General features: G+C 49.3%; 1 protein-coding gene across 4 annotated transcripts in view; it reads right to left on the minus strand.

The window, feature by feature from the left end:
* Positions 1-12,495: 12,495 nt before the first annotated feature.
* The window catches only part of LOC121552798 (microtubule-associated protein RP/EB family member 3-like), a 72,496-nt gene continuing 63,256 nt past the window's right edge, over positions 12,496-21,735 (minus strand). For 3 of the 4 annotated variants that reach the window (XM_041865838.2, XM_041865841.2, XM_041865839.2), the window contains one exon: positions 12,496-12,646. In XM_041865838.2, the coding sequence (XP_041721772.1) occupies positions 12,578-12,646 (69 nt within the window). In that variant the 3' untranslated portion in view covers positions 12,496-12,577. Of the gene's footprint in view, positions 12,647-12,783; positions 12,837-21,735 lie in introns of all 4 variants that reach the window. The other variant, XM_041865840.2, reaches the window with a different exon arrangement.

Consider the following 21,735-nt stretch of genomic DNA (forward strand, 5'->3'; position numbering starts at 1 on the left):
TGACATCGGGTGCTGTACGTGTCATGGAGGGCGGGTAGTTTGCCCCCGGTAATGCGTTCGGCAGACCGCACCACCCTCTGGAGAGCCTTGCGGTTGCGGGCGGTGCAGTTTTCGTATCAGGTGGTGATACAGCCCGACAGGATGCACTCAATTGTGCATCTGTAAAGGTTTCTGAGGGTTTTAGGTGCCAAGCCAAATTTATTCAGCTTCCTGAGGTTGAAGAGGCTCTGTTGCGCCTTCTTCACCACACTGTCTGCATGGGTGGCCCATTTCAGTTTGTCAGTGATGTGTACGCCAAGGAACTTGAAGCTTGCCACCTTCTCCACTGTGGTCCCGTCGATGGATAGGGGGGTGCACCCTCTGCTGTTTCCTGAAGTCCACGATCATCTCCTTTGTTTTGTCGACATTGAGTGAGAGGTTATTGTCCTGGCACCACACTCCCAGAGCCCTCACCTCCTCCCTGTAGGCGGTCTCGTCATTATTGGTAATCAAGCCTACTACTGTTGTGTCGTCTGCAAACTTGATGATTGAGTTGGAGGCGTGCTTGGCCACGCAGTCATGGTTGAACAGGGAGTACAGGAGGAGGCTGAGCACGCACCCTTGTGGGGCCCCAGTGTTGAGGATCAGCGAAGTGGAGATGTTATTTCCTACCTTCACCACCTGGGGGCAGCCCGTCAGGAAGTCCAGGACCCAGTTGCACAGGGCGGGGTTCAGACCCAGGGCCTCGAGCTTAATGATGAGCTTGGAGGGTACTATGGTGTTGAATTCTGAGCTATAGTCAATGAACAGCATTCTTACATAGGTATTCTTCTTGTCCAGATGGGATACGGCAGTGTGCAGTGTGATGGCGATTGCATCGTCTGTGGATCTAATAAATGGATAAATGTCTTATTCATGTCGGCTACGTAGAAGGAGAGGCCACAGTCCTTGGTAGTGGGCCTCGTCAGTGACACTGTGTTATCCTCAAAGCGGGCGAAGAAGGTGTTTAGCTTGTCTGGAAGCGAGACGTCGCTGTCGGCGACGTGGCTGGTTTTCCTTTTGTAGTCCGTGATTGTCTGTAGACCCTGCCACATACGGCTCGTGTCTGAGCCGTTGAATTGCGACTCCACTTTGTCTCTATACTGATGTTTTGCTAGTTTAATTGCCTTGCGGAGTGAATAGCTACACTGTTTGTATTCTGCCATATTCCCAGTCACCTTGCATGGTTGAATGCGGTGGTTCGCTCGTTCAGATTGGCGCAAATCCTGCCATCTATCCACGGTTTCTGGTTAGGGTAGGTTTTAATAGTCACAGTGGGCACAACATCACCTATACACTTCCTGATAAACTCAGTCACCGTTTCAGTGTATTGGTCTAAATTATTTTCGGAAGCTACCCGGAACATATCCCAGTCCGCGTGATCAAAACAATCTTGAAGCGTGGATTCCGATTGGTCAGACCAGCGTTGAATAGTCCTTAGCACGGGTATTTCCTGTTTGAGTTTCTGCCTATAGGAAGGGAGGAGCAAAATGGAGTCGTGGTCAGATTTGCCGAAAGGAGGGCGTGGGAGGGCCTTATAACCATCCCGGAAGTTCAATAGCAATGGTCGAGGATTTTGGCAGCTCGAGTACAACAGTCGATATGTTGATAGAACTTCGGCAGCCTAGTCCTCAAATTTGCTTTGTTAAAATCCCCGGCTACAATAAATGCAGCCTCAGGATATGTGGTTTCCAGTTTGCATAAAGTCCAGTTAAGTTCTTTGAGGGCTGTCGTGGTATCGGCTTGAGGGGGGATATACACGGCCGTGACTATAACCGAAGAGAATTCTCTTGGGAGATAATACGGTCTGCATTTTATTGTGAGGTATTCTAGGTCGGGTGAACAGAAGGACTCGAGTTCCTGTATGTTACTAAAATTACACCATGAGTCGTTAATCATGAAACACACACCTCCGCCATTCTGCTTCCCGGAGAGATATTTATTCCTGTCTGCGCGATGAACTGAGAACCCATCTGGCTGGACCGATTTCGACAGAATATACCCAGAGAGCCATGTTTCCGTGAAACAAAGTATGTTACAGGCCTTGATGTCTCTCTGGAAATAAATCCTTGCCCGGAGTTCGTCGATCTTGTTAACCAAAGACTGAACATTAGCGAGTAGAATACTTGGAAGCGGTGGGTGGTGTGCGCGCCTCCTAAGTCGAACCAGCAGGCCGCTCCGAGTGCCTCTCCTCCGCCGGCGATGTTTTGGGTCAGCCGCTGGAATCAGTTCAATTGCCCTGGGGAGAGCAAACAAAGGATCTGCTCCGGGAAAGTCATATTCCTGGTCGTAATGCTGGTGAGTTACCGCCACTCTGATATCCAATAGTTTTTCCCGGCTGTATGTAATGATACAAAACACTTTCTGAGCTAATAATGTAAAAAATTATACATAAAAAAATACTGCAAAGTTTCCTAAGAGCTAGTCGCGAGGCCGCCATCCTCGTCGGCGCCAGGTAGTATCCATGCAACAATTTCAAAGATTTTACTGAGTTACAGTTCATAGAAGGAAATCAGTCAATTGAAATACATTCATTAGGCCCTAATCTATGGATTTCACACGACTGGGCAGGGGCGCAGCCATGGGTGGGCCTGGGAGGGCATAGGCCCACCCACATGGCAGCCAGGCCCACCCACTGGGGAGCCAGGCCCAGCCAATCAGAATGAGTTTTTCCCCACAAAAGGGCTTTATTAAACAGGTAAACTTGTGGTAAACTGGAAACTCTGGGGGAAAAACAGAGGCCAAATCATTACATCAGGGATCTTCGGATCGGAAAGTTGGAGCTCTAGAAAGATGCCATGAATTTCCGACTTGGAATTCTGAGTTGGATGACCATTCAAAATATTTTTCCCAGTCGGAGCTCGTTTTTTTCCAGAGTTCCCAGTTGTCTTGAACGCAGTTCCCAGTTGTCTTGAACGCACCAATTTTGAACACGCCAATTGATTTCAAAGGAAGCATTTCCTCAATGGCTGACGGCTAATGGCCGATGGCTATAGTGTAGCAGGGCCATGAGACTGTGAGCAGCGTCTCAAGCAGCTTGTGGTGCTTTCAAGACAACTCACAAACTCAGAACCGCCAAGATAAAATGTACGTAATTTTTGGGCATAGAGCCAAATTCTTTGTCTACACCCATTCAGCATCGTTCACACCCTCTTAAGCTTTAGCCCCACCCATCTCGCTTCGCTCTCGGAGCGTTCAGAGCGAACACCTGACGCTCTGGCGGATGATTTGTTTACCTCTGGATAACATGAAAACAGCCTAACCAGCTCTGCTGGCAACAATTTCATTAAGCTTTTTTGCCAACGTTTACGGACACCGGCCATAACCAACGGGTGTTGTTCACTTTAGCTAGCTAGGTAAACAATGTGTAAAATCACACACATCACGTAACGTTAGCTAACGAGCCAGCCAGCTAACGTTATCTAGTTAACCAACAATGAACATAGTGCCAAATCATGTCGTTACTACCCTGCATGAATCTGCTGGGAGCTAATCAACCAGGTTCAATGACGTTAGCTAGCTAACATTAGGCTCTAACTAGCAAAGCAAACGGTTCTGGGATACGAATAATAACGTCATACACGTAACGTTAGCTAGGGAGCCAGCCAGCTAACGTTAGCTAGCTAGCTAACAGTACACTTTAGCTTAAGACATGTAGCTAGCTAGCTAGGTAAACAATGAACCTAGCTAGGTAAACAATGTGTAAGATCACACACGTCACATAAAGTTAGCTAACGAGCCATCCAGCTAACATTAGCTAGTTAAACAACAATGAATTATAACGTCATACACGTAATGTTAGCTAGAGAGCCAGCCAGCTAACGTTAGCTAGCTAGCTAACAGTACACTTTAGCTTGAATTGAAACCACTTTCTGTCAAAATTAGAAACGTGTAATATCTTAAAATGTAGCTAGCTAGACTATCTTACACGTATACATCATCATGCATGATGGACGCGTCTCCCTCTCACGGATGCCATGGTTGCCCTTAGTTTGAAGATGTAATCCAGAGACAGGTGTTTTCTCCATCTCTTTAGCTATCATACTCTAATTCCACTGAGTTCAAAACTCGATCCTCCAGAAAGTGGAGAGCAACACTTATGCAGCTCCACTACACAATACATTTTTTTTTTAAAGCCGCGTTTGACAGGATTATCAACACAGACTGACCGGCTCAAGTACAAAGAAGGCTTCTCTCGGCCTTCTGTGTACAGCCCACTCATTATCTCAGCCAGTCATGGCTAGTGGAAAGGTTGCTTTCTTTTTCTGTGGCTAAACCAACAAGGCTCGTAGTTTAACAATTGTATTTGTATTTACAGATGGAATACAATTTGTTATTAAGGCACATGAAAGTTCACATGTTCCAGAAAGCATTTCTGCCAAAAAACACATTGATTTTAAAACAATGATGTTCAAATGTCTCTGTGAAGTCGTGACTTACGACATATGCCTAGTTTCCTGATGCACCAGTAGCAATACAAGGATATAACATCTATAGAAGAGACAGGAATGCTTATGGGGGAGGTGTTGCTGTATATATTCAGAGCCATATCCCTGGAATGCTTAGAGAAGATCTTATGTCAAGTGTAATTGAAGTGTTGTGGTTGCTGGTTCACTTGGCACATCTAAAGCCTTTTCTTTTGGCGTGTTGCTATAGGCCACCAAGTGCTAACAGTCAGTATCTAAATCATATGTGTGAAATGCTTGATAGTGTATGTGATGTAAACAGAGAGGTCTACATTCTTGGGGACCTGAATATTGACTGGTTTTCATCAAGCTGTCCGCTCAAGAGGAAGCTTCTTACTGTAACCAGTGCCTGTAATCTGGTTCAGGTTATTAATCAACCTACCAGGGTGTTTACAAATACTACAGGAACAAGATCATCCACATGTATCGATCACATTTTTACTAATACTGTAGAACTTTGTTCTAAAGCTGTATCCGTACCCATTGGATGCAGTGATCACAATATAGTGGCTATATCCAGGAAAGACAAAGTTCCAAAAGCTGGGCCTAAAATAGTGTATAAGAGATCATACAAAAGATTTTGACTCTTATGTGGATTATGTAAAAAATATTTGTTGGTATGATGTGATTAATAAGGAGCATTCAGATGCTGCACTTGATGAATTTATTAAATTGCTTCTTCCAATTATTGATAAGCATGCACCTGTTAAGAAACTGACTGTTAGAACTGTTAAGGCTCCATGGATTGATGAGGAATTGAAAAACTGTCTGGTTGAAAGAGATGGGGCAAAAGGAGTGGCTAATAAGTCTGGCTGCCATATTGTGGACTCGGAGCTATCTATCTAATAGAACTCAGAGGGTTTTCTTTAATGGAAGCTTCTCTAATGTCATATGTATGTAAAGTGTGGTGTACCGCAGGGCAGCTCTCTAGGCCCTCTACTCTTTTCTATTTTTACCAATGACCTGCCACTGGCATTAAACAAAGCATGTGTGTCCATGTATGCTGATGATTCAACCATATACGCATCAGCAACCACAGCTAATGAAGTCACTGAAACCCTTAACAAGGAGTTGCAGTCTGTTTTGGAATGGGTGGCCAGTAATAAACTGGTCCTGAACATCTCTAAAACTAAGAGCATTGTATTTGGTACAAATCATTCCCTAAGTTCTAGACCTCAGCTGAATCTGGTAATGAATGGTGTGGCTGTTGAACAAGTTGAGGAGACTAAATTACTTGGCATTACCTTAGATTGTAAACTGTCGTGGTCAAAACATATAGATTCAATGGTTGTAAAGATGGGGAGAGGTCTGGCAGTAGTAAAGAGATGCTCTGCTTTTTTGACCCCACACTCTAAAAAGCAAGTTCTGCAGGCAGTGGAAGAGGAAAGTGGAAGGGGGAGAAAGTAAGGAACTTGTCTGTCGGCCTTGCATTAAAGAACATAATTGGTTAAGGAAAACTGTGATAAATAAAAAAGTATATCAGTTTCACTTAAGGACCAAAGGATTGACAGCCGTCCCATGTAGATTGCAAAGTAGTTGGGAAGAGATCTTTGACATACCGATCCCATGGCATAGTGTTTATGAACTGACACGCAAAACGACACCGGATTCAAAAATTAGAATCTTTCAATTTAAATTATTATATAAAATTCTTGCTACCAATAGAATGTTATTTATATGGGGGATACAATCTTCCCAGCTTTGCAGATTTTGCTGTGAAGAGACAGAATCATTAGATCATTTGTTTTGGTTCTGTCCATTTGTAGCTTGTTTTTGGACACAGGTCCAGGAATGGCTAAAGGATTGCAATATTTACCTGGAACTAACCTTGCAGATAGCATTACTGGGTGATCTGAAAAGTCATAGTCAATCAATCAATAATATAATAATACTTTTAGCAAAAATGTTTATTTTTAATTCACAATCTGTAGAAGCAATGAGAATAGAAAGGTTCAAACTTTTGTAAAACATCACAGTACAGTTGAAAAATATATGGCAAATAGAAATCCTATATGGATGGTGTTAAGAGATGGATGGGAGGTGTTGAATGGAGCTGAAGTATGGGACTAATAACAACTAACAACAAATAATAACAATGATAGCTAATAATGTAAGCATACTGTGTCCATAATAAGTATATAGGTTGTATGTTGGGAGCTTTTGGGAAAGAGCACAGTTAGAAAGATATGACATATAGAAGCAAACCGGATGGACATCATGAAAATGATCGGAGAGGTTGAGAGTAGAAGAAGTTCATGAGCAAAAAAAATAAAAATAAAATATATATATATATATATATATAATAGAATTATTGTAAAATTAACTCTGTCCATAAAGTGTAGATAGTAAGTATATTAGTAATTATAGACCGGAAGTAGAGGCCTGGGAATTGTTGTTCACTAATTTACTCCAAGTAGGGAAAGGATGGCGGGGTTGAAAAGTAATAAAGGGGAATATATATATATTTAAAAAACATGGGGGTCCATTCCCCCCGAAAAAAAAATAAAATAATACTAACTAAAAAATACAAAAAAGTTCTGCAGGCTCTAGTTTTGTCTAATCTTGATTCTTGTCCAGTCAAGTGGTCCAGAGCTGCAAGGAAATACCTAGTTAAGCTGCAGATGGGCCAGAACAGAGCGGCACGTCTTGCTCTTCATTGTAATCAGACGGCTGATATAAATACTATGCATGCCAGTCTCTCTTGGCTAAGAGTTGAGGAGAGACTGACTGCATCACTTAAGAAACAATGTGTTGAAAATCGTAAATAGTTTGCATAGTCAACTTAAACACAGCTCTGACACACACACTTACCCCACCAGACATGCCACCAAAGGTCTTTTCACAGTCCCCAAATCCAGAACAAATTCCAGAAAGCGTACAGTATTATATAGAGCCATTATTATCTCATATTGCTCAAATAAACAGCAAACCTGGTTTCAAAAAACAGATGAAGCAACACCTCACGGCACAACGCCTCTCCCCTATTTGACCTAGATAGTTTGTATGTATAGATATGTAGGCTACGTGTGCATTTTTGTAATTTTTTCGAAATTGATGTAGTTCTGTCCTTGAGCTGTTGTTGTGTATTAATGTTCTGTATTATGTCATGTTTCATGTTTTGTGTGGACCCCAGGAAGAGTAGCTGCTGCTTTTGCAACAGCTAATGGGGATCCTAATAAAATAAAAGAAGACTCAACATATGCAAGAATATTAATATCGACCAAACGGTGGAGTTAAAACAGGCATATATCTCTTGATCTGTTTTACTCAGAGCGCTGAAATTTGGCACACAAGCTCAGGGATATGAGTCTAGCTAACCCACACGGTATCTTAGACACCACTAGCCCGATGTTGATGAAACTTGGGTGAATGATACATCTTGCCATAGAGATCCATCATTTATAAATTACACTGATTGGCCCAAGAGGGGCGCGGTGCATGGTTACTGTTGCCTGTTAAATCATGGTTTTAAACCCAGCAGTCATGCGAGACAGAACTTACTTACCAAGCTGTCACCAAGCACTCTGTCTGGCAAGACTGATTGGAGAGGTGATGTGGAGGGCTCCAGCATATGAGCTGACATATGCAGTGTTATACCCTGAATGCAGTCTCCGCTTTCACGGGACATTGCCTTTAAACTTCTATTGCACTGTAGCGCAGCTCTTCAGCGCTACAGATTGAATCCAGCCCTGAATCTAGGCCTATGTGTGTGTGTCTGTCTGTCTCACGCCCTGACTCAGGGGACGCTTATATGTTGAGTCAGGGTGTGTATATTCCTTGTTGTGCTTGTTCTATGTTATAGGATCTAGTAGGTCTAGAGCTATGTTGGCCGGTGTGGTTCCCAATCAGAGGCAGCTGTCGCTCGTTGTCTCTGATTGGGGACCATACTTAGGCAGCCTATTGGCACTAGTGGGTTGTGGGATCTTGTTCCGTGTAAGGTATGTTGTTTGTGTCTACCTTGGACTTCACGTTTCGTTTCGTTTATTGTTTTGTCGAGTGTTTATTAAGTTTAAATAAACATGTATGCATATCACGCTGCGCCTTGGTCCGTCCCGTCTATGAACGAATGTGACAGTCTGTGTGTGTCTGTCTGTCTGTGTCTGTGTGTGTCTGTGTGTGTCCACTCCTACAATAAGAGTCGACCAGCCTATTCCTTCTGGTTTTGAACCCATCTCTTTATTCAGCCTCGTAATAAAACTTCAAACAATGCATGTCTATCACAGGGCTGCTATGACAACCAGGGGCAACTGTCAGTCAACACTAAGCCCCGCTCCCCAGCACCATGGCAGAGGCTGTGGCGTTTTAACGCAGTGCAACATGTCAACAACCAAAAGAAACTCAAAATCAAAGACAGCAGCTAAAAACACTAATCAATATTCCCCCATTTTAATCTATGGTATAGTAGTGTGTTTTTGTTCATTCATATAGTTTAATAATAAAAGCCTTCTCTGGGTAATAAATAGATTCACATTAACCAGCTTGTTAACCTGTTAGCCACTCCATGCTAACGCTAACTAACTCCACATTCAAAACAATACAAAAACCCAGGGCGAATTCAGTGGTTAAAACCTGCAGAACGTTGCAGATAGAAATGTAAGAAATAGAGTTGACCCGATTCTGACATAGAGTTCTGTCTGTTCTACTGTAATCCAGCTCTATCTGAATGTTCTGTAATGTTGCTCCCTGCTGAATAGAGAGCCCCGTCTCTCTGCTTCCTGCTGGCCTGAGCCAATCACCCTGCATGTAGGTCTCTGGATCATTCTGATTTGTTTGTTTTGCTACAATTGGTGCAAGCTCCTCCACCCTCCCCTATCCCCTCTCCAATCCAAAGTTCTGAAGGAACCGAAAATAACCGATAAAGAAAGAAGGAAAGAAAGATAGATAGATAGATAGAAAATAATGCTGTCTGGTTAATAGCTTCTTTAAAACAAGCTGTTTCCCTGACGACAGGGTGACAACATGGTGGTGCTGCTTTGGTCATATTATTAATGCAGTGGTATGGACTGATGACTGATATAGACTGGTAGATGCTGAGCCTTAATGCTGAACTGGGCCAGTGAGTCAGTGGAGTGAGTCTCTCCCCAATCCGAGAGAAGCATGCGAGAATTACAACAGTATGAAAATGTATGCACTCACTAACTGTAAGTCGCTCTGGATAAGAGCGTCTGCTAAATGACTAAAATGTAAATGTAATTGGTTCTGGGTTCAGAGATTATTGAGTTTGATGTGTGACCTGCCTCTACAGACAGAGGGAGCTATAGATCCATGCTTTGTGCTAACAACCTGACATCTCATTTACACTATCCATTAGCCTAGCACCCTGCTAACACCTCCCATACAGATTAACCAAAGATTTTTATAACTAATCCAAGATAGACCAGAGTCTGTCGTTTCCAATGGGAGCAAATAAACCATAGTGGGCAGAGCCAAGCATGAGCTAGTGAGATCCTATTGGCACATTCTAGCATTTATTTGCATATTTACATCAGGGCACACCTACTCTGAAGGGCATGTGTGCATTAACTCCCCTTTGAACTCCTTCTAAACAATGCAATTTGTTTGAAACTTTAGTAAAGGATAAAGTCTACAAAACGCAGTACACTCTGTTTGTTACAGATTCTAGTTTTGCAAACAGACATTTTTTTCATCTCCCACTACTGGCCACTGGGCTTGCTCTCATCACCATATTTGGTAGAGCTAGCTATTAGCCTAGCATCCTGTTAACAACGCCCATACAGATTAACTGTTCAGAGCTAGCTATTAGTCTAGTGTCCTGCTAACAACGTCCATACAGATTAACTGTTCAGAGCTAGCTATTAGTCTAGTGTCCTGCTAACAACGCCCATACAGATTAACTGTTCAGAGCTAGCTATTAGTCTAGTGTCCTGCTAACAACGCCCATACAGATTAACTGTTCAGAGCTAGCTATTAGCCTAGCATCCTGTTAACAACGCCCATACAGATTAACTGTTCAGAGCTAGCTATTAGCCTAGCATCCTGTTAACAACGCCCATACAGATTAACTGTTCAGAGCTAGCTATTAGCCTAGCGTCCTGTTAACAACGCCCATACAGATTAACTGTTCAGAGCTAGCTATTAGCCTAGCATCCTGTTAACAACGTCCATACAGATTAACTGTTCAGAGCTAGCTATTAGTCTAGTGTCCTGCTAACAACGTCCATACAGATTAACTGTTCAGAGCTAGCTATTAGCCTAGCGTCCTGTTAACAACGCCCATACAGATTAACTGTCATGAGCAGACATGTCTTGGGGGTTGGGGGGTGGTTGGGAGAGGATGGGGGAAGAGAAGGGAAGGAGGAAGTGAGGAGGGGCCACCAAAGGAAAAGGAAGACGGAGGGATGAGGCTGTGCAACAGAACAAAAAAGAAAGAGAGAGTAAAAAATGAGGGGAAGGAGATGAGAATGTTGAAGAGGTGATCCAGGGAGGGAAGAGTGGAGAGAAAGGAGGTGTGGAGTGATGGAGAGAAAGGAGGTGTGGAGTGGTGGAGAGAAAGGAGGTGTGGAGTGGTGGAGAGAAAGGAGGTGTGGAGTGGTGGAGAGAAAGGAGGTGTGGAGTGATGGAGAGAAAGGAGGTGTGGAGTGATGGAGAGAAAGGAGGTGTGGAGTGATGGAGAGAAAGGAGGTGTGGAGTGATGGAGAGAAAGGAGGTGTGGAGTGATGGAGAGAAAGGAGGTGTGGAGTGATGGAGAGAAAGGAGGTGTGGAGTGATGGAGAGAAAGGAGGTGTGGAGTGATGGAGGGAAAGGAGGTGTGGAGTGATGGAGAGAAAGGAGGTGTGGAGTGATGGAGAGAAAGGAGGTGTGGAGTGATGGAGGTGTGGAGGATGGAGGGAAAGGAGGTGTGGAGTGATGGAGAGAAAGGAGGTGTGGAGTGATGGAGAGAAAGGAGGTGTGGAGTGATGGAGAGAAAGGAGGTGTGGAGTGATGGAGAGAAAGGAGGTGTGGAGTGATGGAGAGAAAGGAGGTGTGGAGTGATGGAGAGAAAGGAGGTGTGGAGTGATGGAGAGAAAGGAGGTGTGGAGTGATGGAGAGAAAGGAGGTGTGGAGTGATGGAGAGAAAGGAGGTGTGGAGTGATGGAGAGAAAGGAGGTGTGGAGTGGTGGAGAGAAAGGAGGTGTGGAGTGACGGAGGTGTGGAGTGATGGAGGGAAAGGAGGTGTGGAGTGATGGAGAGAAAGGAGGTGTGGAGTGATGGAGAGAAAGGAGGTGTGGAGTGATGGAGAGAAAGGAGGTGTGGAGTGATGGAGAGAAAGGAGGTGTGGAGTGATGGAGAGAAAGGAGGTGTGGAGTGATGGAGAGAAAGGAGGTGTGGAGTGACGGAGGTGTGGAGTGATGGAGGGAAAGGAGGTGTGGAGTAATGGAGAGAAAGGAGGTGTGGAGTGACGGAGGTGTGGAGTGATGGAGGGAAAGGAGGTGTGGAGTAATGGAGAGAAAGGAGGTGTGGAGTGATGGAGGGAAAGGAGGTGTGGAGTGATGGAGGGAAAGGAGGTGTGGAGTGATGGAGAGAAAGGAGGTGTGGAGTGATGGAGAGAAAGGAGGTGTGGAGTGATGGAGAGAAAGGAGGTGTGGAGTGATGGAGGGAAAGGAGGTGTGGAGTGATGGAGGGAAAGGAGGTGTGGAGTGATGGAGGGAAAGGAGGTGTGGAGTGATGGAGGGAAAGGAGGTGTGGAGTGATGGAGAGAAAGGAGGTGTGGAGTGATGGAGAGAAAGGAGGTGTGGAGTGATGGAGGTGTGGAGTGATGGAGGGAAAGGAGGTGTGGAGTGATGGAGAGAAAGGAGGTGTGGAGTGATGGAGAGAAAGGAGGTGTGGAGTGATGGAGAGAAAGGAGGTGTGGAGTGATGGAGAGAAAGGAGGTGTGGAGTGATGGAGAGAAAGGAGGTGTGGAGTGATGGAGAGAAAGGAGGTGTGGAGTGATGGAGAGAAAGGAGGTGTGGAGTGATGGAGGGAAAGGAGGTGTGGAGTGATGGAGGGAAAGGAGGTGTGGAGTGATGGAGAGAAAGGAGGTGTGGAGTGATGGAGAGAAAGGAGGTGTGGAGTGATGGAGGGGTGGAGTGATGGAGAGAAAGGAGTAATGTTTAGTATTCTTCCTGGTCTCCCTGTGGCGCCTCTTCCACCTTGTCGTCCTCTGGCACCATGAAGCCATCCTAAAACACACATCACACAGAGGTCAGACAGAGGTCAGGGACTGGCTGGGGGTGTGTAAGTGTGTGTGCGCGCCTGTGTGTGTGCATGTGAAAAGTTGTGTGAATGGTGTGTGTGTGTAGTTATTCATTCTATTCACCTTTAGTGATCAGGTAAGTTGTCTGAGAAGGTATTCTCTTTCTCAGCCTCGCCCTGGGGAAGAGTTACAGGGGAGAGGAGAGGTGGAGAGGGGGAGAGTTACAGGGGAGAGGAGAGGGGAGAGGGGGAGAGTTACAGGGGAGAGGAGAGGGGGAGAGGGGGAGAGTTACAGGGGAGAGGAGAGGGGGAGAGGGGGAGAGTTACAGGGGAGAGGAGAGGGGGAGAGGGGGAGAGTTACAGGGGAGAGGAGAGGGGGAGAGTTACAGGGGAGAGGAGAGGTGGAGAGGGGGAGAGTTACAGGGGAGAGGAGAGGTGGAGAGATATTCTGTTGGATCTGACAATTAATCTTGATGGTTGTACAGTCGTCTCAAATAAAACTGTGAAGGACCTCGGCGTTACTCTGGACCCTGATCTCTCTTTTGACGAACATTTCAAGAATATTTCAAGGACAGATTTTTTCCATCTTCGTAGCATTGCAAAAATCAGAAACATTTTGTCCAGAAATGATTCAGAAAAGCTAATCCATGCTTTTGTCACTTCTAGATTAGACTACTGCAATGCTCTACTCTCCGGCTACCTGGATAAAGCACTAAATAATCTTCAGTTAGTGCTAAACACGGCTGCTAGAATCTTGACTAGAACCCAAAAAATTTGATCATATTACTCCAGTGCTAGCCTCTCTACACTGGCTTCCTGTTAAGGCTAGGGCTGGCCTCTACACTGGCTTCCTGTTAAGGCTAGGGCTGGCCTCTCTACACTGGCTTCCTGTTAAGGCTAGGGCTGATTTCAAGGTTTAACTGCTAACCTATAATATAATAATAATATGCCATTTAACAGACGCTTTTATCCAAAGCGACTTACAGTCATGCGTGCATACATTTTTGTGTATGGGTGGTCCCGGAGATCGAACCCACTACCTTGGCGTTACAAGCGCCGTGCTCTACCAGCTGAGCTACAGAGGACCTACAAAGCATTACATGGGCTTGCTCCTACCTATCTCTCCGATTTGGTCCTGCCGTACATACCTACACGTACGCTACGGTCACAAGACGCAGGCCTCCTTATTGTCCCTAGAATTTCTAAGCAAACAGCTGGAGGCAGGGCTTTCTCCTATAGAGCTCAATTTTTATGGAATGGTCTGCGTATCCATGTGAGAGAGGCAGACTCGGTCTCGACCTTTAAGTCTTTACTGAAGACTCATCTCTTCAGTAGGTCCTATGATTGAGTGTAGTCTGGCCCAGGGGTGCAAAGGTGAACAGCAAGGCACTGGAGTGACGAACCGCCCTTGCTGTCTCTGCCTGGCCGGCTCCCCTCTCTCCACTGGGATTCTCTGCCTCTGACCCTATTACGGGGGCTGAGTCACTGGCTTACTGGTGCTTTCCATGCCGTCCCTAGGAGGGGTGCATCAGTAGAGTGGGTTGAGTCACAGATGTGATCTTCCTGTCCGGTTTGTCACTCCCTCGGGCTCGTGCAGTGGAGGAGATCTTCGTGGGCTATACTCAGCCTTGTCTCAGGGTAGTAGGTTAGTGGGCTATACTCAGCCTTGTCTCAGGGTAGTAGGTTGGTGGGCTATACTCAGCCTTGTCTCAGGGTAGTAGGTTGGTGGGCTATACTCAGCCTTGTCTCAGGGTAGTAGGTTGGTGGTCTGTTGATATCCCTCTAGTGGTGTGGGGGCTGTGCTTTGGCAAAGTGGGTGGCCCTGTCTGGGGGTATCGTCGGACGGGGCCACAGTCTCCCCCGACCCACCCCTGTCTCAGCCTCCAGTATCTATGCTGCAATAGTCTATGTGCCGGGGGGCTAGGGTCAGTCTGTTATATCTGGTGTTATTCTCCTGTCTTATCCAATGTCCTGTGTGAATTTAAGTATGCTCCCTCTAATTCTCTCTCTCCCCCTCCCCTCCCAGAGGACCTGAGCCCTAGGACCATGCCTCAGGACTACCTGGCCTGATGACTACCTGGCCTGATGACTCCTGGCTGTCTCGAGTCCACCTGGTCGTGCTGCTGCTCCAGTTTCAACTGTTCTGCCTACGGCTATGGAACCCTGACCTGTTCACCGGACGTGCTACCTTGTCCCAGACCTGCTGTTTTCAACTCTCTCTCTCTACCGCACCTGCTGTCTCGACCTCTAAATGCCCGGCTATGAAAAGCCAAGTGATATTTACTCCTGAGGTACTGACCTGTTGCAACCTCTACAACCACTGATTATTATTTGGACCTGCTGGTCATCCATGAACGTTTGAACATCTTGGAGAAAAATCTGGCCTTAATGGCCATGTACTGTTATAATCTCCACCCGGCACAGCCAGAAGGGGACTGGCCACCCCTCAGAGCCTGGTTCCTCTCTAGGTTTCGTTCTAAGTTCCAGCCTTTCTAGGGAGTTTTTCCTAGCCACCGTGCTTCTACATCTGCATTGCTTGCTGTTTGGGGTTTTAGGCTGGGTTTCTGTATGGCACTTTGTGACATCTGCTGATGTAAAAAGGGCTTTATAAATCAAATTTGATTGATTGATTGATTGAGAGGAGAAGAGGTACAGGGGAGAGGAGAGGAGAAGAGTTACAAGGGAGAGTAGAGGGGGAGAGTTACAAGGGAGAGGAGAGGAGAAGAGTTACAAGGGAGAGGAGAGGAGAAGAGTTACAGGGGAGAGGAGAGGGGGAGAGTTACAGGGGAGAGGAGAGAGGGAGAGTTACAGGGGAGAGGAGAGGGGGAGAGTTACAGAGGAGAGGAGAGAGGGAGAGTTACAGGGGAGAGGAGAGAGGGAGAGTTACAGAGGAGAGGAGAGAGGGAGAGTTACAGGGAGAGGAGAGGGAGGGGGAGAGGAGAGGGGAGAGGAGAGGGGGAGAGTTACAGAGGAGAGGGGGAGAGTTACAGGGGAGAGGAGAGGAGAGGGGGAGAGTTACAGAGGAGAGGAGAGGGGGAGAGGAGAGGGGGAGAGGAGAGGGGGAGAGTTACAGGGGAGAGGAGAGGGGGAGAGTTACAGGGGAGAGGAGAGGGGGAGAGTTACAGAGGAGAGGAGAGGGGAGGGGGAGAGGAGAGGGGGAGAGGAGAGGGGGGAGAGTTACAGAGGAGAGGAGAGGGGAGGGGAGAGGAGAGGGGGAGAGGAGAGGGGAGGGGGAGAGTTACAGAGGAGAGGAGAGGGGGAGAGTTACAGAGGAGAGGAGAGGGGGAGAGTTACAGAGGAGAGGAGAGGGGGGAGAGTTACAGAGGAGAGGAGAGGGGGAGAGTTACAGAGGAGAGGAGACGGGAGGGGGAGAGGAGAGGGGAGGAGGAGATGGGGAGAGTTACAGGGGAGAGGAGAGGGGGAGAGTTACAGAGGAGAGGAGAGGGGGAGAGGAGAGGAGAGAGGGAGAGTTACAGAGGAGAGGAGAGGGGGAGAGTTACAGGGGAGAGGAGAGGGGGAGAGGAGAGGAGAGGGGGAGAGTTACAGAGGAGAGGAGAGGGGGAGAGTTACAGGGGAGAGGAGAGGGGGAGAGTTACAGAGGAGAGGAGAGGGGGAGAGTTACAGGGGAGAGGAGAGGGGGAGAGTTACAGAGGAGAGGAGAGGGGGAGAGGAGAGGAGAGAGGGAGAGTTACAGAGGAGAGGAGAGGGGGAGAGTTACAGGGGAGAGGAGAGGGGAGAGTTACAGGGGAGAGGAGAGGGGGGAGAGTTACAGAGGAGAGGAGAGGGGGAGAGGAGAGGGGGAGAGTTACAGAGGAGAGGAGAGGGGGAGAGTTACAGAGGAGAGGGGGAGAGTTACAGGGGAGAGGAGAGGGGGAGAGTTACAGAGGAGAGGAGAGGGGGAGAGTTACAGAGGAGAGGGGGAGAGTTACAGGGGAGAGGAGAGGGGGAGAGGAGAGGGGGAGAGTTACAGAGGAGAGGAGAGGGGGAGAGTTACAGAGGAGAGGAGAGGGGGAGAGTTACAGAGGAGAGGAGAGGGGGAGAGTTACAGGGGAGAGGAGAGGGGGAGAGTTACAGAGGAGAGGAGAGGGGGAGAGTTACAGAGGAGAGGAGAGGAGAGGGGGAGAGTTACAGAGGAGAGGGGGGAGAGTTACAGGGGAGAGGAGAGGGGAGGGGGAGAGGAGAGGGGGAGAGGAGAGGGGGAGAGTTACAGAGGAGAGGGGGAGAGTTACAGGGGAGAGGAGAGGAGAGGGGGAGAGTTACAGAGGAGAGGAGAGGGGGAGAGTTACAGAGGAGAGGGGGAGAGTTACAGGGGAGAGGAGAGGAGAGGGGGAGAGTTACAGAGGAGAGGAGAGGGGGGAGAGTTACAGAGGAGAGGAGAGGGGGAGAGTTACAGGGAGAGAGGGAGAGGGGGAGAGTTACAGAGGAGAGGAGAGGGGGAGAGGAGAGGGGGAGAGTTACAGGGGAGAGGAGAGGGGGAGAGTTACAGGGAGAGGAGAGGGGGAGAGTTACAGGGGAGAGGAGAGGGGGAGAGTTACAGAGGAGAGGAGAGGGGGAGAGTTACAGGGGAGAGGAGAGGAGAGGGGGAGAGTTACAGGGGAGAGGAGAGGAGAGGGGGAGAGTTACAGGGGAGAGGAGAGGGGAGGGGGAGAGGAGAGGAGAGGAGAGGGGGAGAGTTACAGAGGAGAGGAGAGGGGAAGAGTTACAGAGGAGAGGAGAGGGGGAGAGTTACAGGGGAGAGGAGAGAGGGAGAGTTACAGGGGAGAGGATAGGACATGAGTGGAGAGGAGAGGGGGAGAGTTACAGGGGAGAGGAGAGGGGAGGGGGAGAGGAGAAGAGAGGGGGACAGTTACAGGGGAGAGGATAGGACATGAGTGGAGAGGAGAGGGGGAGAGTTACAGGGGAGAGGATAGGACATGAGGGGAGAGGAGAGGGGGAGAGTTACAGGGGAGAGGAGAGGAGAGGAGAGGGGGAGAGTTACAGAGGAGAGGAGAGGGGGACAGTTACAGGGGAGAGGAGAGGGGGAGAGTTACAGAGGAGAGGAGAGGGGGAGAGTTACAGAGGAGAGGAGAGGGGGAGAGTTACAGGGGAGAGGAGAGGGGGAGAGTTACAGAGGAGAGGAGAGGGGGAGAGTTACAGAGGAGAGGAGAGGGGAGGGGGAGAGGAGAAGGGGAAGAGTTATAGAGGAGAGGAGAGGGGGAGAGTTACAGGGGAGAGGAGAGGGGAGGGGGAGAGTTACAGGGGAGAGGAGAGGAGAGGAGGAGAGTTACAGGGGAGAGGAGAGGGGGAGAGTTACAGAGGAGAGGAGAGGGGGAGAGTTACAGGGGAGAGGAGAGGGGAGGGGGAGAGTTACAGGGGAGAGGAGAGGGGGAGAGTTACAGGGGAGAGGAGAGGGAGGGGGAGAGTTACAGGGGAGAGGAGAGGAGAGGAGGAGAGTAACAGGGGAGAGGAGAGGGGGAGAGTTACAGAGGAGAGGAGAGGGGGAGAGTTACAGGGGAGAGGAGAGGGGGAGAGTTACAGAGGAGAGGAGAGGGGGAGAGTTACAGAGGAGAGGAGAGGGGGAGAGTTACAGAGGAGAGGAGAGTTACAGGGGAGAGGAGAGGGGGAGAGTTACAGGGGAGAGGAGAGGGGGAGAGTTACAGGGGAGAGGAGAGGGGGGAGAGTTACAGGGGAGAGGAGAGGGGGAGAGTTACAGAGGAGAGGAGAGGGGGAGGGGAGAGGAGAGGGGGAGAGTTACAGGGAGAGGAGAGGAGAGGAGGAGAGTTACAGGGGAGAGGAGAGGGGGAGAGTTACAGAGGAGAGGAGAGGGGGGAGAGTTACAGGGAGAGGAGAGGGGGAGAGTTACAGAGGAGAGGAGAGGGGAAGAGTTACAGGGGAGAGGAGAGGGGGAGAGTTACAGGGGAGAGGAGAGGGGGAGAGTTACAGGGGAGAGGAGAGGGGGAGAGTTACAGAGGAGAGGTGAGGGGGAGAGTTACAGGGGAGAGGAGAGGGGGAGAGTTACAGAGGAGAGGAGAGGGGGAGAGGAGAGGGAGAGGAGAGGGGGAGAGTTACAGAGGAGAGGAGAGGGGGAGAGTTACAGGGGAGAGGAGAGGGGGAGAGTTACAGAGGAGAGGAGAGGGGGAGAGTTACAGAGGAGAGGAGAGGGGGAGAGTTACAGAGGAGAGGAGAGTTACAGGGAGAGGAGAGGGGAGAGTTACAGGGAGAGGAGAGGGGAGAGTTACAGGGGAGAGGAGAGGGGGAGAGTTACAGGGGAGAGGAGAGGGGGAGAGTTACAGAGGAGAGGAGAGGGGGAGGGGGAGAGGAGAGGGGGAGAGTTACAGGGGAGAGGAGAGGAGAGGAGGAGAGTTACAGGGGAGAGGAGAGGGGGAGAGTTACAGAGGAGAGGAGAGGGGGAGAGTTACAGGGGAGAGGAGAGGGGGAGAGTTACAGAGGAGAGGAGAGGGGAGAGTTACAGGGGAGAGGAGAGGGGGAGAGTTACAGGGGAGAGGAGAGGGGGAGAGTTACAGGGGAGAGGAGAGGGGGAGAGTTACAGAGGAGAGGAGAGGGGGAGAGTTACAGGGGAGAGGAGAGGGGGAGAGTTACAGAGGAGAGGAGAGGGGGAGAGGAGAGGGAGAGGAGAGGGGAGAGTTACAGAGGAGAGGGGGAGAGTTACAGGGGAGAGGGAGAGGGGAGAGAGGAGAGGGGAGAGTTACAGGGGAGAGGAGAGGGGGGAGAGTTACAGGGGAGAGGAGAGGGGGAGAGTTACAGAGGAGAGGAGAGGGGGAGAGTTACAGGGGAGAGGAGAGGGGGAGAGTTACAGAGGAGAGGAGAGGGGGGAGAGGAGAGGGGGGAGAGTTACAGAGGAGAGGAGAGGGGGAGAGTTACAGAGGAGAGGAGAGGGGGAGAGTTACAGGGAGAGGAGAGGGGGAGAGTTACAGGGGAGAGGAGAGAGGGAGAGTTACAGGGGAGAGGAGAGGGGGAGAGTTACAGGGAGAGGAGAGGGGGAGAGTTACAGAGGAGAGGAGAGGGGGAGAGTTACAGGGGTGAGGAGAGGGGGAGAGTTACAGGGGAGAGGAGAGGGGAGGGGGAGAGGAGAGGAGAGGGGGAGAGTTACAGGGGAGAGGAGAGGGGGAGAGTTACAGGGGTGAGGAGAGGGGGAGAGTTACAGGGGAGAGGAGAGGGGAGGGGGAGAGGTGAGGAGACGGGGAGAGTTACAGGGGAGAGGATAGGACATGAGGGGGAGAGTTACAGTGGAGAGAAGAGGAGAGGGGGAGAGGAGAAGAGAGGGGGACAGTTACAGGGGAGAGGATAGGACATGAGTGGAGAGGAGAGGAGAGGGGGAGAGTTACAGGGGAGAGGAGAGGGGGAGAGTTACAGGGGAGAGGAGAGGGGGAGAGTTACAGGGAGAGGAGAGGGGAGAGTTACAGGGGAGAGGAGAGGGGGAGAGTTACAGGGGAGAGGAGAGGGGGAGAGGAGAGGAGAGGGGGAGAGTTACAGGGGAGAGGAGAGGGGAGAGTTACAGGGGAGAGGAGAGGGGAGAGTTACAGGGAGAGGAGAGGGAGGGAGAGGAGAGGAGAGGGGGAGAGTTACAGGGGAGAGGAGAGGGGGAGAGTTACAGGGGAGAGGAGAGGGGAGGGGGAGAGGAGAGGAGAGGGGAGAGTTACAGGGAGAGGAGAGGGGGAGAGTTACAGGGAGAGGAGAGGGGGAGAGTTACAGGGGAGAGGAGAGGGGAGGGGGAGAGGAGAGAGAGGGGGAGAGTTACAGAGGAGAGGAAAGGGGAGAGTTACAGGGGAGAGGAGAGGGGGAGAGTTACAGGGGAGAGGAGAGGGGGAGAGTTACAGGGGAGAGGAGAGGGGAGGGAGGGGAGAGGAGAGGAGAGGGGGAGAGTTACAGGGAGAGGAGAGGGGGAGAGTTACAGGGGAGAGGAGAGGGGGAGAGTTACAGAGGAGAGGAGAGGGGGAGAGTTACAGGGGAGAGGAGAGGGGGAGAGTTACAGGGAGAGGAGAGGGAGGAGGGGAGAGGAGAGGAGAGGGGGGAGAGTTACAGAGGAGAGGAAAGGGGAGAGTTACAGGGGAGAGGAGAGGGGGAGAGTTACAGGGGAGAGGAGAGGGAGGGGGAGAGTTACAGAGGAGAGGAGAGGGGGAGAGTTACAGGGGAGAGGAGAGGGGGAGAGTTACAGGGGAGAGGAGAGGGGAGGGGAGGGGGAGAGGAGAGGAGAGGGGGAGAGTTACAGGGGAGAGGATAGGACATGAGTGGAGAGGAGAGGGGGAGAGTTACAGGGGAGAGGAGAGGGGAGGGGGAGAGGAGAGGAGAGGGGGAGAGTTACAGGGGAGAGGATAGGACATGAGTGGAGAGGAGAGGGTGGGAGAGTTACAGTGGAGAGAAGAGGAGAGGGGGAGAGGAGAAGAGAGGGGGACAGTTACAGGGGAGAGGATAGGACATGAGTGGAGAGGAGAGGGGGAGAGTGATCCATGGTTAAATGGCCATGATGGTTTGGGGTGGGAGTTTAGCCATGGGATGTCTGGTGACCACAGAGAACGTCTCAGCTGAAGGACGGTGTTCTATCAAACCAGGCTAACCCATTGTGATGTCATTCCCAGGGCCTGGTACTGTCCCTGCACCTAGCTGGTAACCTAGCTTCATACACTTAAAGGGGAACTTAAGTATTTTATAACTTGAGTCTACAGGCGAGGTATAATCCATGGAAAACAGTTTAGACCACTTTGAGGGTGAGGAACCTTATAACATCTAGTTGTAAAATACTGAACTTCACCTTTAAAACACTAATAAACAACAAACAAAACAAACAATGGTTAGTATGACTATTAAACAGTTTGTTAATATTTCATTAGCTTGATTAATTCTACCTCTAGAAGGCTTCTAGTGGGAGTCGTGATAGACCAGCAGCTCCTTCTATAGGCCTGAGTGTGGAATCACAGGACACTGCACACTACTGTGGATGTCAATATACAGTGCATTGGGAAAGTATTCAGACCCCTTGACTTTTTTCACATTTTGCTACGTTACAGACTTATTCTAAAATTGATTAAATAGATACAATCTACACACAATACCCCCTAATGACAAACCGAAAACAGGT

Source organism: Coregonus clupeaformis, chromosome 36 (genome assembly GCF_020615455.1).
Source record: "Coregonus clupeaformis isolate EN_2021a chromosome 36, ASM2061545v1, whole genome shotgun sequence".
Taxonomy (NCBI): domain Eukaryota; kingdom Metazoa; phylum Chordata; class Actinopteri; order Salmoniformes; family Salmonidae; genus Coregonus; species Coregonus clupeaformis.